Source organism: Argiope bruennichi, chromosome 7, assembly GCF_947563725.1.
Source record: "Argiope bruennichi chromosome 7, qqArgBrue1.1, whole genome shotgun sequence".
In the NCBI taxonomy this organism is placed as follows: Eukaryota; Metazoa; Arthropoda; class Arachnida; order Araneae; family Araneidae; genus Argiope; species Argiope bruennichi.
The window spans coordinates 67987896-68005159 of record NC_079157.1 but is presented as its reverse complement, the minus strand read 5'-3'; the positions used below and the strand labels follow the sequence as shown (position 1 = coordinate 68005159).

The following is a 17264-nucleotide window of genomic DNA, read 5'->3' as shown; positions in this document are numbered from 1 at the left end:
CAGTTTAGGGTTAGATTTCATTAAATAACTGTTTTCTAAAACATAAAATTTATACGGGAAAGAGATTTTCATCATTTCCATATCAATACTGATATAGAAAGCGGGATAAATAAATAAAGATACCGGAAATACCGAAATTTATACAAATATCGTCCATAAATTGTTTTAATAGCGTTGCTTTCACACTTCACTAAAAGGTATATTCTCATTAAGTAGGCATAAAATTATCAGTAAGAATTTAATGAAAAATTCATAATATATTTTCTTGTGTGAAATGAAATTTTTCCCTATCCAAATTTTTATTCAGCAATTTTGTTTCCAAGAATTGACGAATTCCAAGTCGATAAAAATTAATTTCTTATCCCCGTTATGAAACAAACTGTGTCTCAAGCTGATATGTATGAGAAAAATGCTTTTAGTTGGTGTTATCGAAAATTAAGCATTTTAAATTTCGGTAACTCCCAGAAGACTGTCGTAATTGCAAAATGCTGCTCGTTGATAGCGATATCGAAAGACAAGTTTATAGTCCCGTGCAGTTTCCAGAAACAGTTGCAAGATGAAAGAATTACTCTCATAATTTGAAAGCAATTTTCTACAAAATAGTTTAACAGAGCTAATTTCTTGAAAATTTGAGTTATTATGGAAATAACCTTTCTGCGACCAGCGGATGTCAGCGGGGACCGTATGTGAAAATCGAAAGATCGATGAGAGCGCAAATACATGGTGACTAGAGATGGAAACGGATGTGGATGCCTTGTAAGACTCGTAGATGAGTATTGTAATGGTGTATAACTACAAGGATACTGAATGGTCGTCAATATTTAAATACAAAATCTGCTTATCTGTTATTAAAACCAATTAAATGTTAAATTGAAGTGTTTACGAATGCTGTGAGACGAATGTTTCGTTCAAGTAATATTAATTTAAATCAAAGAAAGTAAAATAGAAAAATAAATTAAAATTATTTGAGGACAAATGTAATACCTGTTGTCCGGGTCCGTATGGTCCTTGTTGTCCTGGTCCGTATGGTCCTTGTCCTCCGGGTCCACCTGCAGCTGCAGCAGCGGCGGCGGCAGAAGCTCCTCCAGGTCCAGATGGTCCATATCCTCCTGGTCCTTGTTGTCCTTGTCCATAAGGTCCTTGACCTCCTGCTGCGGCTGCGGCAGCGGATGCTCCACTTGGTCCAGATGGTCCATAAACTCCTGGTCCTTGTTGTCCTGGTCCTTGTTGTCCTTGTCCATAAGGTCCTTGACCTCCTGCTGCGGCTGCGGCAGCGGATGCTCCACTTTGTCCAGATGGTCCATAACCTCCTGATCCTTGTTGTCCTTGTCCATAAGGTCCTTGACCTCCTGCTGCGGCTGCGGCAGCGGATGCTCCACTTGGTCCAGATGGTCCATAACCTCCTGGTCCTAGTTGTCCAGGTCCAGATGGTCCTTGTCCTCCAGGTCCACCTGCAGCTGCAGCAGCGGCGGCGGCAGCGGCACCTCCAGGTCCAGATGGTCCATAACCTCCAGGTCCTTGTTGTCCAGGTCCCTGTAATAGCAATATACGAAAATTGTAAACATTCCTTCAGTAAGAGCCTAGTATATAGAGCTTATATTTATGGAAATGAGACAATCATCTATGGCACTTTCTTCGAGAATTCCGAATTTTAAACAGATAAAAAGCTTTTCTGCATGAATTAAAATTTCCCCGGTGTGTTCTAAAAGAAGATATTGCGTCAGAATAATACAAAAATCATCATCATTAAATAAAATTTCTGTCTTACGAAATAAAGAGTTTCGCTCAAAAATTCAATTGTTTGATAGAGCCATGAAGCTGCTAATGGTATCTTTATTGTGAAGGCATATAATTAAATACGAAGAAACCCGTTTAAAAGGTTCTTGTTTTGATAATAAATCACCAAAGATCTGGAGATACACGAGAAAACAAAGCTGTAGCCACAGGAATCGTTTCCTTAACTTGGAGATGTTTTTTTTTAAATTTAAAATTCAGTTTAGGGTTAGAGTTCATTAAATAACTGTTTTCTAAAACATAAAATTTATACGGGAAAGTGACTTTCATCATTTCCATATCAATACTGATATAGAAAGCGGGATAAATAAATAAAGATACCGGAAATACCGAAATTTATACAAATATCGTCCATAAATTGTTTTAATAGCGTTGCTTTCACACTTCACTAAAAGGTATATTCTCATTAAGTAGGCATAAAATTATCAGTAAGAATTTAATGAAAAATTCATAATATATTTTCTTGTATGAAATGAAATTTTTCCCTATCCAAATTTTTATTCAGCAATTTTGTTTCCAAGAATTGACGAATTCCATGTCGATAAAAATTAATTTCTTATCCCCGTTATGAAACAAACTGTGTCTCAAGCTGATATGTATGAGAAAAATGCTTTTAGTTGGTGTTATCGAAAATTAAGCATTTTAAATTTCGGTAACTCCCAGAAGACTGTCGTAATTGCAAAATGCTGCTCGTTGATAGCGATATCGAAAGACAAGTTTATAGTCCCGCGCAGTTTCGAGAAACAATTGCAAGATGAAAGAATTACTCTCATAATTTGAAAGCAATTTTCTACAAAATAGTTTAACAGAGCTAATTTCTTGAAAATTTGAGTTATTATGGAAATAACCTTTCTGCGACCAGCAGATGTCAGCGGGGACCGTATGTGAAAATCGAAAGATCGATGAGAGCGCAAATACATGGTGACTAGAGATGGAAACGGATGTGGATGCCTTGTAAGACTCGTAGATAAGTATTGTAATGGTGTATAACTACAAGGATACTGAATGGTCGTCAATATTTAAATACAAAATCTGCTTATCTGTTATTAAAACCAATTAAATGTTAAATTGAAGTGTTTACGAATGCTGTGAGACGAATGTTTCGTTCAAGTAATATTAATTTAAATCAAAGAAAGTAAAATAGAAAAATAAATTAAAATTATTTGAGGACAAATGTAATACCTGTTGTCCGGGTCCGTATGGTCCTTGTTGTCCTGGTCCGTATGGTCCTTGTCCTCCGGGTCCACCTGCAGCTGCAGCAGCGGCGGCGGCAGAAGCTCCTCCAGGTCCAGATGGTCCATATCCAACTGGTCCTTGTTGTCCTTGTCCATAAGGTCCTTGACCTCCTGCTGCGGCTGCGGCAGCGGATGCTCCACTTGGTCCAGATGGTCCATAACCTCCTGGTCCTTGTTGTCCTGGTCCTTGTTGTCCTTGTCCATAAGGTCCTTGACCTCCTGCTGCGGCTGCGGCAGCGGATGCTCCACTTGGTCCAGATGGTCCATAACCTCCTGGTCCTTGTTGTCCAGGTCCAGATGGTCCTTGTCCTCCAGGTCCACCTGCAGCTGCAGCAGCGGCGGCGGCCGCGGCACCTCCAGGTCCAGATGGTCCATAACCTCCAGGTCCTTGTTGTCCAGGTCCCTGTAATAGCAATATACGAAAATTGTAAACATTCCTTCAGTGAGAGCCTAGTATATAGAGCTTATATTTATGGAAATGAGACATTGATCTATGGCACTTTCTTCGAGAATTCCGAATTTTAAACAGATAAAAAGCTTTTCTGCATGAATTAAAATTTTCCCGGTATGTTCTAAAAGAAGATATTGCGTCAGAATAATACAAAAATCATCATCATCAAATAAAATTTCTGTCTTACGAAATAAAGAGTTTCGCTCAAAAATTCAATTGTTTGATAGAGCCATGAAGCTGCTAATGGTATCTTTATTGTGAAGGCATATAATTAAATACGAAGAAACCCGTTTAAAAGGTTCTTGTTTTGATAATAAATCACCAAAGATCTGGAGATACACGAGAAAACAAAGCTGTAGCCACAGGAATCGTTTTCTTAACTTGGAGATGTTTTTTTTTTAATTTAAAATTCAGTTTAGGGTTAGAGTTCATTAAATAACTGTTTTCTAAAACATAAAATTTATACGGGAAAGTGATTTTCATCATTTCCATATCAATACTGATATAGAAAGCGGGATAAATAAATAAAGATACCGGAAATACCGAAATTTATACAAATATCGTCCATAAATTGTTTTAATAGCGTTGCTTTCACACTTCACTAAAAGGTATATTCTCATTAAGTAGGCTTAAAATTATGAGTAAGAATTTAATGAAAAATTCATAATATATTTTCTTGTATGAAATGAAATTTTTCCCTATCCAAATTTTTATTCAGCAATTTTGTTTCCAAGAATTGACGAATTCCAAGTCGATAAAAATTAATTTCTTATCCCCGTTATGAAACAAACTGTGTCTCAAGCTGATATGTATGAGAAAAATGCTTTTAGTTGGTGTTATCGAAAATTAAGCATTTTAAATTTCGGTAACTCCCAGAAGACTGTCGTAATTGCAAAATGCTGCTCGTTGATAGCGATATCGAAAGACAAGTTTATAGTCCCGCGCAGTTTCGAGAAACAATTGCAAGATGAAAGAATTACTCTCATAATTTGAAAGCAATTTTCTACAAAATAGTTTAACAGAGCTAATTTCTTGAAAATTTGAGTTATTATGGAAATAACCTTTCTGCGACCAGCAGATGTCAGCGGGGACCGTATGTGAAAATCGAAAGATCGATGAGAGCGCAAATACATGGTGACTAGAGATGGAAACGGATGTGGATGCCTTGTAAGACTCGTAGATAAGTATTGTAATGGTGTATAACTACAAGGATACTGAATGGTCGTCAATATTTAAATACAAAATCTGCTTATCTGTTATTAAAACCAATTAAATGTTAAATTGAAGTGTTTACGAATGCTGTGAGACGAATGTTTCGTTCAAGTAATATTAATTTAAATCAAAGAAAGTAAAATAGAAAAATAAATTAAAATTATTTGAGGACAAATGTAATACCTGTTGTCCGGGTCCGTATGGTCCTTGTTGTCCTGGTCCGTATGGTCCTTGTCCTCCGGGTCCACCTGCAGCTGCAGCAGCGGCGGCGGCAGAAGCTCCTCCAGGTCCAGATGGTCCATATCCAACTGGTCCTTGTTGTCCTTGTCCATAAGGTCCTTGACCTCCTGCTGCGGCTGCGGCAGCGGATGCTCCACTTGGTCCAGATGGTCCATAACCTCCTGGTCCTTGTTGTCCTGGTCCTTGTTGTCCTTGTCCATAAGGTCCTTGACCTCCTGCTGCGGCTGCGGCAGCAGATGCTCCACTTGGTCCAGATGGTCCATAACCTCCTGGTCCTTGTTGTCCAGGTCCAGATGGTCCTTGTCCTCCAGGTCCACCTGCAGCTGCAGCAGCGGCGGCGGCAGCGGCACCTCCAGGTCCAGATGGTCCATAACCTCCAGGTCCTTGTTGTCCAGGTCCCTGTAATAGCAATATACGAAAATTGTAAACATTCCTTCAGTGAGAGCCTAGTATATAGAGCTTATATTTATGGAAATGAGACATTGATCTATGGCACTTTCTTCGAGAATTCCGAATTTTAAACAGATAAAAAGCTTTTCTGCATGAATTAAAATTTTCCCGGTATGTTCTAAAAGAAGATATTGCGTCAGAATAATACAAAAATCATCATCATCAAATAAAATTTCTGTCTTACGAAATAAAGAGTTTCGCTCAAAAATTCAATTGTTTGATAGAGCCATGAAGCTGCTAATGGTATCTTTATTGTGAAGGCATATAATTAAATACGAAGAAACCCGTTTAAAAGGTTCTTGTTTTGATAATAAATCACCAAAGATCTGGAGATACACGAGAAAACAAAGCTGTAGCCACAAGAATCGTTTTCTTAACTTGGAGATGTTTTTTTTTTAATTTAAAATTCAGTTTAGGGTTAGAGTTCATTAAATAACTGTTTTCTAAAACATAAAATTTATACGGGAAAGTGATTTTCATCATTTCCATATCAATACTGATATAGAAAGCGGGATAAATAAATAAAGATACCGGAAATACCGAAATTTATACAAATATCGTCCATAAATTGTTTTAATAGCGTTGCTTTCACACTTCACTAAAAGGTATATTCTCATTAAGTAGGCATAAAATTATCAGTAAGAATTTAATGAAAAATTCATAATATATTTTCTTGTGTGAAATGAAATTTTTCCCTATCCAAATTTTTATTCAGCAATTTTGTTTCCAAGAATTGACGAATTCCAAGTCGATAAAAATTAATTTCTTATCCCCGTTATGAAACAAACTGTGTCGCAAGCTGATATGTATGATAAAAATGCTTTTAGTTGGTGTTATCGAAAATTAAGCATTTTAAATTTCGGTAACACCCAGAAGACTGTCGTAATTGCAAAATGCTGCTCGTTGATAGCGATATCGAAAGACAAGTTTATAGTCCCGTGCAGTTTCCAGAAACAGTTGCAAGATGAAAGAATTACTCTCATAATTTGAAAGCAATTTTCTACAAAATAGTTTAACAGAGCTAATTTCTTGAAAATTTGAGTTATTATGGAAATAACCTTTCTGCGACCAGCAGATGTCAACGGGGACCGTATGTGAAAATCGAAAGATCGATGAGAGCGCAAATACATGGTGACTAGAGATGGAAACGGATGTGGATGCCTTGTAAGACTCGTAGATGAGTATTGTAATGGTGTATAACTACAAGGATACTGAATGGTCGTCAATATTTAAATACAAAATCTGCTTATCTGTTATTAAAACCAATTAAATGTTAAATTGAAGTGTTTACGAATGCTGTGAGACGAATGTCTCGTTCAAGTAATATTAATTTAAATCAAAGAAAGTAAAATAGAAAAATAAATTAAAATTATTTGAGGACAAATGTAATACCTGTTGTCCGGGTCCGTATGGTCCTTGTTGTCCTGGTCCGTATGGTCCTTGTCCTCCGGGTCCACCTGCAGCTGCAGCAGCGGCGGCGGCAGAAGCTCCTCCAGGTCCAGATGGTCCATATCCTCCTGGTCCTTGTTGTCCTTGTCCATAAGGTCCTTGACCTCCTGCTGCGGCTGCGGCTGCGGATGCTCCACTTGGTCCAGATGGTCCATAACCTCCTGGTCCTTGTTGTCCAGGTCCAGATGGTCCTTGTCCTCCAGGTCCACCTGCAGCTGCAGCAGCGGCGGCGGCAGCGGCACCTCCAGGTCCAGATGGTCCATAACCTCCAGGTCCTTGTTGTCCAGGTCCCTGTAATAGCAATATACGAAAATTGTAAACATTCCTTCAGTGAGAGCCTAGTATATAGAGCTTATATTTATGGAAATGAGACATTGATCTATGGCACTTTCTTCGAGAATTCCGAATTTTAAACAGATAAAAAGCTTTTCTGCATGAATTAAAATTTCACCGGTATGTTCTAAAAGAAGATATTGCGTCAGAATAATACAAAAATCATCATCATCAAATAAAATTTCTGTCTTACGAAATAAAGAGTTTCGCTCAAAAATTCAATTGTTTGATAGAGCCATGAAGCTGCTAATGGTATCTTTATTGTGAAGGCATATAATTAAATACGAAGAAACCCGTTTAAAAGGTTCTTGTTTTGATAATAAATCACCAAAGATCTGGAGATACACGAGAAAACAAAGCTGTTGTCACAGGAATCGTTTTCTTAACTTGGAGATGTTTTTTTTTAATTTAAAATTCAGTTTAGGGTTAGATTTCATTAAATAACTGTTTTCTAAAACATAAAATTTATACGGGAAAGAGATTTTCATCATTTCCATATCAATACTGATATAGAAAGCGGGATAAATAAATAAAGATACCGGAAATACCGAAATTTATACAAATATCGTCCATAAATTGTTTTAATAGCGTTGCTTTCACACTTCACTAAAAGGTATATTCTCATTAAGTAGGCATAAAATTATCAGTAAGAATTTAATGAAAAATTCATAATATATTTTCTTGTGTGAAATGAAATTTTTCCCTATCCAAATTTTTATTCAGCAATTTTGTTTCCAAGAATTGACGAATTCCAAGTCGATAAAAATTAATTTCTTATCCCCGTTATGAAACAAACTGTGTCTCAAGCTGATATGTATGAGAAAAATGCTTTTAGTTGGTGTTATCGAAAATTAAGCATTTTAAATTTCGGTAACTCCCAGAAGACTGTCGTAATTGCAAAATGCTGCTCGTTGATAGCGATATCGAAAGACAAGTTTATAGTCCCGTGCAGTTTCCAGAAACAGTTGCAAGATGAAAGAATTACTCTCATAATTTGAAAGCAATTTTCTACAAAATAGTTTAACAGAGCTAATTTCTTGAAAATTTGAGTTATTATGGAAATAACCTTTCTGCGACCAGCGGATGTCAGCGGGGACCGTATGTGAAAATCGAAAGATCGATGAGAGCGCAAATACATGGTGACTAGAGATGGAAACGGATGTGGATGCCTTGTAAGACTCGTAGATGAGTATTGTAATGGTGTATAACTACAAGGATACTGAATGGTCGTCAATATTTAAATACAAAATCTGCTTATCTGTTATTAAAACCAATTAAATGTTAAATTGAAGTGTTTACGAATGCTGTGAGACTAATGTTTCGTTCAAGTAATATTAATTTAAATCAAAGAAAGTAAAATAGAAAAATAAATTAAAATTATTTGAGGACAAATGTAATACCTGTTGTCCGGGTCCGTATGGTCCTTGTTGTCCTGGTCCGTATGGTCCTTGTCCTCCGGGTCCACCTGCAGCTGCAGCAGCGGCGGCGGCAGAAGCTCCTCCAGGTCCAGATGGTCCATATCCTCCTGGTCCTTGTTGTCCTTGTCCATAAGGTCCTTGACCTCCTGCTGCGGCTGCGGCAGCGGATGCTCCACTTGGTCCAGATGGTCCATAAACTCCTGGTCCCTGTTGTCCTGGTCCTTGTTGTCCTTGTCCATAAGGTCCTTGACCTCCTGCTGCGGCTGCGGCAGCGGATGCTCCACTTTGTCCAGATGGTCCATAACCTCCTGATCCTTGTTGTCCTTGTCCATAAGGTCCTTGACCTCCTGCTGCGGCTGCGGCAGCGGATGCTCCACTTGGTCCAGATGCTCCATAACCTCCTGGTCCTAGTTGTCCAGGTCCAGATGGTCCTTGTCCTCCAGGTCCACCTGCAGCTGCAGCAGCGGCGGCGGCAGCGGCACCTCCAGGTCCAGATGGTCCATAACCTCCAGGTCCTTGTTGTCCAGGTCCCTGTAATAGCAATATACGAAAATTGTAAACATTCCTTCAGTGTGAGCCTAGTATATAGAGCTTATATTTATGGAAATGAGACAATCATCTATGGCACTTTCTTCGAGAATTCCGAATTTTAAACAGATAAAAAGCTTTTCTGCATGAATTAAAATTTCCCCGGTGTGTTCTAAAAGAAGATATTGCGTCAGAATAATACAAAAATCATCATCATTAAATAAAATTTCTGTCTTACGAAATAAAGAGTTTCGCTCAAAAATTCAATTGTTTGATAGAGCCATGAAGCTGCTAATGGTATCTTTATTGTGAAGGCATATAATTAAATACGAAGAAACCCGTTTAAAAGGTTCTTGTTTTGATAATAAATCACCAAAGATCTGGAGATACACGAGAAAACAAAGCTGTAGCCACAGGAATCGTTTCCTTAACTTGGAGATGTTTTTTTTTAAATTTAAAATTCAGTTTAGGGTTAGAGTTCATTAAATAACTGTTTTCTAAAACATAAAATTTATACGGGAAAGTGATTTTCATCATTTCCATATCAATACTGATATAGAAAGCGGGATAAATAAATAAAGATACCGGAAATACCGAAATTTATACAAATATCGTCCATAAATTGTTTTAATAGCGTTGCTTTCACACTTCACTAAAAGGTATATTCTCATTAAGTAGGCATAAAATTATCAGTGAGAATTTAATGAAAAATTCATAATATATTTTCTTGTATGAAATGAAATTTTTCCCTATCCAAATTTTTATTCAGCAATTTTGTTTCCAAGAATTGACGAATTCCAAGTCGATAAAAATTAATTTCTTATCCCCGTTATGAAACAAACTGTGTCTCAAGCTGATATGTATGAGAAAAATGCTTTTAGTTGGTGTTATCGAAAATTAAGCATTTTAAATTTCGGTAACTCCCAGAAGACTGTCGTAATTGCAAAATGCTGCTCGTTGATAGCGATATCGAAAGACAAGTTTATAGTCCCGCGCAGTTTCGAGAAACAATTGCAAGATGAAAGAATTACTCTCATAATTTGAAAGCAATTTTCTACAAAATAGTTTAACAGAGCTAATTTCTTGAAAATTTGAGTTATTATGGAAATAACCTTTCTGCAACCAGCAGATGTCAGCGGGGACCGTATGTGAAAATCGAAAGATCGATGAGAGCGCAAATACATGGTGACTAGAGATGGAAACGGATGTGGATGTCTTGTAAGACTCGTAGATAAGTATTGTAATGGTGTATAACTACAAGGATACTGAATGGTCGTCAATATTTAAATACAAAATCTGCTTATCTGTTATTAAAACCAATTAAATGTTAAATTGAAGTGTTTACGAATGCTGTGAGACGAATGTTTCGTTCAAGTAATATTAATTTAAATCAAAGAAAGTAAAATAGAAAAATAAATTAAAATTATTTGAGGACAAATGTAATACCTGTTGTCCGGGTCCGTATGGTCCTTGTTGTCCTGGTCCGTATGGTCCTTGTCCTCCGGGTCCACCTGCAGCTGCAGCAGCAGCGGCGGCAGAAGCTCCTCCAGGTCCAGATGGTCCATATCCTCCTGGTCCTTGTTGTCCTTGTCCATAAGGTCCTTGACCTCCTGCTGCGGCTGCGGCAGCGGATGCTCCACTTGGTCCAGATGGTCCATAACCTCCTGGTCCTTGTTGTCCTGGTCCTTGTTGTCCTTGTCCATAAGGTCCTTGACCTCCTGCTGCGGCTGCGGCAGCGGATGCTCCACTTGGTCCAGATGGTCCATAACCTCCTGGTCCTTGTTGTCCTTGTCCATAAGGTCCTTGACCTCCTGCTGCGGCTGCGGCAGCGGATGCTCCACTTGGTCCAGATGGTCCATAACCTCCTGGTCCTAGTTGTCCAGGTCCAGATGGTCCTTGTCCTCCAGGTCCACCTGCAGCTGCAGCAGCGGCGGCGGCAGCGGCACCTCCAGGTCCAGATGGTCCATAAACTCCAGGTCCTTGTTGTCCAGGTCCCTGTAATAGCAATATACGAAAATTGTAAACATTCCTTCAGTGAGAGCCTAGTATATAGAGCTTATATTTATGGAAATGAGACAATCATCTATGGCACTTTCTTCGAGAATTCCGAATTTTAAACAGATAAAAAGCTTTTCTGCATGAATTAAAATTTCCCCGGTGTGTTCTAAAAGAAGATATTGCGTCAGAATAATACAAAAATCATCATCATTAAATAAAATTTCTGTCTTACGAAATAAAGAGTTTCGCTCAAAAATTCAATTGTTTGATAGAGCCATGAAGCTTCTAATGGTATCTTTATTGTGAAGGCATATAATTAAATACGAAGAAACCCGTTTAAAAGGTTCTTGTTTTGATAATAAATCACCAAAGATCTGGAGATACACGAGAAAACAAAGCTGTAGCCACAGGAATAGTTTTCTTAACTTGGAGATGTTTTTTTTTAATTTAAAATTCAGTTTAGGGTTAGAGTTCATTAAATAACTGTTTTCTAAAACATAAAATTTATACGGGAAAGTGATTTTCATCATTTCCATATCAATACTGATATAGAAAGCGGGATAAATAAATAAAGATACCGGAAATACCGAAATTTATACAAATATCGTCCATAAATTGTTTTAATAGCGTTGCTTTCACACTTCACTAAAAGGTATATTCTCATTAAGTAGGCATAAAATTATCAGTAAGAATTTAATGAAAAATTCATAATATATTTTCTTGTGTGAAATGAAATTTTTCCCTATCCAAATTTTTATTCAGCAATTTTGTTTCCAAGAATTGACGAATTCCAAGTCGATAAAAATTAATTTCTTATCCCCGTTATGAAACAAACTGTGTCTCAAGCTGATATGTGTGAGAAAAATGCTTTTAGTTGGTGTTATCGAAAATTAAGCATTTTAAATTTCGGTAACTCCCAGAAGACTGTCGTAATTGCAAAATGCTGCTCGTTGATAGCGATATCGAAAGACAAGTTTATAGTCCCGCGCAGTTTCGAGAAACAATTGCAAGATGAAAGAATTACTCTCATAATTTGAAAGCAATTTTCTACAAAATAGTTTAACAGAGCTAATTTCTTGAAAATTTGAGTTATTATGGAAATAACCTTTCTGCGACCAGCAGATGTCAGCGGGGACCGTATGTGAAAATCGAAAGATCGATGAGAGCGCAAATACATGGTGACTAGAGATGGAAACGGATGTGGATGCCTTGTAAGACTCGTAGATGAGTATTGTAATGGTGTATAACTACAAGGATACTGAATGGTCGTCAATATTTAAATACAAAATCTGCTTATCTGTTATTAAAACCAATTAAATGTTAAATTGAAGTGTTTACGAATGCTGTGAGACGAATGTTTCGTTCAAGTAATATTAATTTAAATCAAAGAAAGTAAAATAGAAAAATAAATTAAAATTATTTGAGGACAAATGTAATACCTGTTGTCCTGGTCCGTATGGTCCTTGTTGTCCTGGTCCGTATGGTCCTTGTCCTCCGGGTCCACCTCCAGCTGCAGCAGCGGCGGCGGCAGAAGCTCCTCCAGGTCCAGATGGTCCATATCCTCCTGGTCCTTGTTGTCCTTGTCCATAAGGTCCTTGACCTCCTGCTGCGGCTGCGGCAGCGGATGCTCCACTTGGTCCAGATGGTCCATAACCTCCTGGTCCTTGTTGTCCTTGTCCATAAGGTCCTTGACCTCCTGCTGCGGCTGCGGCAGCGGATGCTCCACTTGGTCCAGATGGTCCATAACCTCCTGGTCCTTGTTGTCCAGGTCCAGATGGTCCTTGTCCTCCAGGTCCACCTGCAGCTGCAGCAGCGGCGGCGGCCGCGGCACCTCCAGGTCCAGATGGTCCATAACCTCCAGGTCCTTGTTGTCCAGGTCCCTGTAATAGCAATATACGAAAATTGTAAACATTCCTTCAGTGAGAGCCTAGTATATAGAGCTTATATTTATGGAAATGAGACAATCATCTATGGCACTTTCTTCGAGAATTCCGAATTTTAAACAGATAAAAAGCTTTTCTGCATGAATTAAAATTTCCCCGGTATGTTCTAAAAGAAGATATTGCGTCAGAATAATACAAAAATCATCATCATTAAATAAAATTTCTGTCTTACGAAATAAAGAGTTTCGCTCAAAAATTCAATTGTTTGATAGAGCCATGAAGCTGCTAATGGTATATTTATTGTGAAGGCATATAATTAAATACGAAGAAACCCGTTTAAAAGGTTTTTGTTTTGATAATAAATCACCAAAGATCTGGAGATACACGAGAAAACAAAGCTGTAGCAACAGGAATCGTTTTCTTAACTTGGAGATGTTTTTTTTTAATTTAAAATTCAGTTTAGGGTTAGAGTTCATTAAATAACTGTTTTCTAAAACATAAAATTTATACGGGAAAGTGATTTTCATCATTTCCATATCAATACTGATGTAGAAAGCGGGATAAATAAATAAAGATACCGGAAATACCGAAATTTATACAAATATCGTCCATAAATTGTTTTAATAGCGTTGCTTTCACATTTCACTAAAAGGTATATTCTCATTAAGTAGGCATAAAATTATGAGTAAGAATTTTATGAAAAATTCATAATATATTTTCTTGTGTGCAATGAAATATTTCCATATCCAAATTTTTATTCAGCAATTTTGTTTCCAAGAATTGACGAATTCCAAGTCGATAAGAATTAATTTCTTATCCCCGTTATGAAACAAACTGTGTCTCAAGCTGATATGTATGAGAAAAATACTTTTAGTTGGTGTTATCGAAAATTAAGCATTTTAAATTTCGGTAACTCCCAGGAGACTGTCGTAATTGCAAAATGCTGCTCGTTGATAGCGATATCGAAAGACAAGTTTATAGTCCCGTGCAGTTTCGAGAAACAGTTGCAAGATGAAAGAATTACTCTCATAATTTGAAAGCAATTTTCTACAAAATAGTTTAACAGAGCTAATTTCTTGAAAATTTGAGTTATTATGGAAATAACCTTTCTGCGACCAGCAGATGTCAGCGGGGACCGTATGTGAAAATCGAAAGATCGATGAGAGCGCAAATACATGGTGACTAGAGATGGAAACGGATGTGGATGCCTTGTAAGACTCGTAGATGAGTATTGTAATGGTGTATAACTACAAGGATACTGAATGGTCGTCAATATTTAAATACAAAATCTGCTTATCTGTTATTAAAACCAATTGAATGTTAAATTGAAGTCTTTACGAATGCTGTGAAACGAATGTTTCGTTCAAGTACTATTAATTTAAATCAAAGAAAGTGAAATAGAAAAGTAAATTAAAATTATTTTATAATTATTTGAAGAGAAATGTAATACCTGTTGTCCGGGTCCATATGGTCCTGCACCTGGTCCTTGTTGTCCTGGTCCGTATGGTCCTTGACCTCCGGGTCCACCGGCAGCTGCAGCCGCGGCCGCGGCAGAAGCACCTCCAGGTCCAGATGGTCCATATCCTCCAGGTCCCTATAATAATAATATCCCAAACTTGTTAATATTCTTTTTTTGGGAGTTTACTTTATAAAGTTTATATTTGTGTTAATGATATATTGTTCTATGCAAATTTCTTCGAGAATCTCGAATGTTTATAAAGCTTCTGCGTGAATTAAGATTTTTCTGTTAAACCTATAAGAGGATTCTCCTTCAAAATAAAGTTTAAGTCATCATCTTTATCGATTAAAATTTTTGTACTACGAAGTACAGACTTTTTCTCGAAAATTCAGTAATCTCGTAGATTGAAAAATCAACCAATGGTATCATTATTGTAAAGAAATAAAAATAATTTAAAATTAAAATAAAGCTATTTCAATGGTTCTTTCTTTAATAATAGATCTCCGACGATCCGATGCTGCAGAATAAAACAAATTTTCTCCTGTGAAAAGCCTTTTCTAAAGTTGAAGATTATTTTTTTTATTTGAAATTCTGTTTTATATTAGATATTGTAAAGTGGTTTTTTTTCCTTCAAGGAGAAATGTTTTCAGAAAAAAATTTGTTCAGCACTGTCATATATCAAAATACACTTTGAAAGAGGTATGGAAAATAAAGACAATGAAAATGGTACAAAGTTTCTATAAATACCATAAAACTGTTTTTAAAATTTTTGTTGTAAGTTTATTTTAATAATAAATTTATTCGCATTATGAATTCTCTTTAAGTCAGTATGACAATAGGAATAAGAAACTAAAAAATTAACAGTATTTATTTTTGTGTACTGATTTTTCGAACTAACGGAAATTCTAAACAGCGATTTTTTTCTTAGAAAGCAAAGCTGATAATTTCCGAGGATATCATTTTAACTTTGATAAAAGCTCGTAACGGATAGCTGTAAGTGAACATTACTAAATGCTTTATTATTTTATCAAAACACATTCATTGTTTTAAATTGAGCTTAATATAACATTCAAAATCATTAAAATTAGATGAAAAGGTCATGCAGGAAAGAATTTTTAAGTTAAAGAAAAGTTGAATTATACATTTTAAAAAGATGTAAAGACAATTCTTGTGTAGTGATATTTCCTGACCTTATGTGAAAGAACATAAAATTGTTCCTCTCAAGTTTCACTCCCTTTAGTGGGCACAGGAATTTCTCAACAATGCAAATAATTTTTTAAAGATCTGAGGAATTCCCGAAATTAGTTAAAACAATTTAAGTATCTAGAATTGTATAAATTTCAAACAAATAAATGGATTCAATATTATATACATGTATTTTTACAATATTTATTCTTGTATATGAGAATTTCGATTGATAGAAATTATCATATATCGATTATTTTCTACGAATCTTTAAATATATAGAAATTATCCGCCTTATATCATTTATTTTTAGTTTATAAAATATTTATTTAAATGAATGTTTTATGTCTATTGGAAAATAAATTAAACGGTGGAGTGTATTAAATTAAATTTAAGAAAGTGAAATCTAAGCTCGAAACAAAATCATTATATATATTTTTTAAAATAAATTTCATACCTGTTGACTGGGTCCGGATGGTCCTCTTGCACCTGGTCCTTGTTGTCCTGGTCCATATGGTCCTTGACTTCCGGGTCCACCTGCAGCTGCAGCAGCGGCGGAGACAGAGGCACCTCCAGGTCCGGATGGTCCTCTAGGTCCTTGTTGTGCAGATCTAGAAGGTGCTTGACCTCTGGGTCCAGCTCCAGCGGCAGATGCGCTTATAGATACCGAGCTGGCAGAAGATTGTTGTTGTGATGGTCCATAACTTGAAGGACCATATGCAGGAGCACCATATCCTCCTCCTGCGGCTGCGGAAGCACTTGCTGACACTGCATTTACATTTGCTTGAGCAATCATATTGATTAACGATGTAATTTCGTTTATGAATTGCTCATTTGCATAGCCTGTTGTCTGAAAGAAGGCGCCTCTAAGAGCACTGGCAATGGCGCTCGTTTTTGCACCTATACTCAAGCCACCTTCTTCTGTAGCAGCTATTTCAGCCATGGATGAAGCAAATGCCATATTCAGAGCTTGAAGTTTTGATTTCGAGATTCGTCCACTGCTTGCCAATCTATTGACAGAATCCATCATGGTATCGCCAATGGTACTCATGTCATCGATTTGACTCGAAGAGAATGCTCCACTGGTACCTATTTCATCCATGAAACTTTTCATGAAACTGTCTGCCAGGGCTGGAGAATCCCAAGGAGTCGTACCACCAGCAGCAGCGAAGAGAGCATGGGTGCTGAGCAAAGCCAAAAAGGCTAGTACAAGACGAGGGCAACTCATTTTCGTTGAGAACAGATCCCGTCTGAGTGCTGTTTCCCTCAATTTCCTTCCCTTTTATACAGCATTTTTGCGTGTCAACAATCAGCTATTTCAACAACTATAACCTAGATTTTGCTTTTGCTTTTGCTTACGCATTTTTGCTTTACGTCGTGCTTCGTATATTTTTTCAGCATGTTCTAGAATGTATTGCGCACCATAGAATTCCACCTGTTTCCGTGACTAGAAGAAAAAATGCCAGATGTAGTACGTCATGCTTTGCAAGGACTATTGATGATGAATTAATAATTTTTTGTTTGATGAGATGCAGTTTAACTTTTGTCACCAAGAAATTTCGAATTTTACAAGGGCTTTTAGAATTTGAAGATACTCTATACTTAAGCAACTTCTTATGCGTGTGATTT

At 36.9% G+C, this 17264-nt stretch overlaps 1 protein-coding gene across 1 annotated transcript in view; it reads right to left on the bottom strand.

Annotated features, from left to right (window-relative positions):
- LOC129975145 (uncharacterized PE-PGRS family protein PE_PGRS54-like) overlaps positions 1–16884 on the bottom strand; it is a 28979-nt gene extending 12095 nt beyond the window's left edge. The window contains exons 1-10 of the mRNA XM_056088104.1: positions 16093–16884; positions 14442–14585; positions 12763–12988; positions 12568–12687; positions 10557–11059; positions 8565–9113; positions 6775–7122; positions 4876–5331; positions 2977–3432; positions 985–1533 (exon numbers count right to left, since the gene is read on the bottom strand). Coding sequence (XP_055944079.1) covers positions 985–1533; positions 2977–3432; positions 4876–5331; positions 6775–7122; positions 8565–9113; positions 10557–11059; positions 12568–12687; positions 12763–12988; positions 14442–14585; positions 16093–16863 — 4122 coding nt within the window. The 5' untranslated portion in view covers positions 16864–16884. The remainder of the gene's footprint in view (positions 1–984; positions 1534–2976; positions 3433–4875; positions 5332–6774; positions 7123–8564; positions 9114–10556; positions 11060–12567; positions 12688–12762; positions 12989–14441; positions 14586–16092) is intronic.
- Positions 16885–17264: the final 380 nt, after the last annotated feature.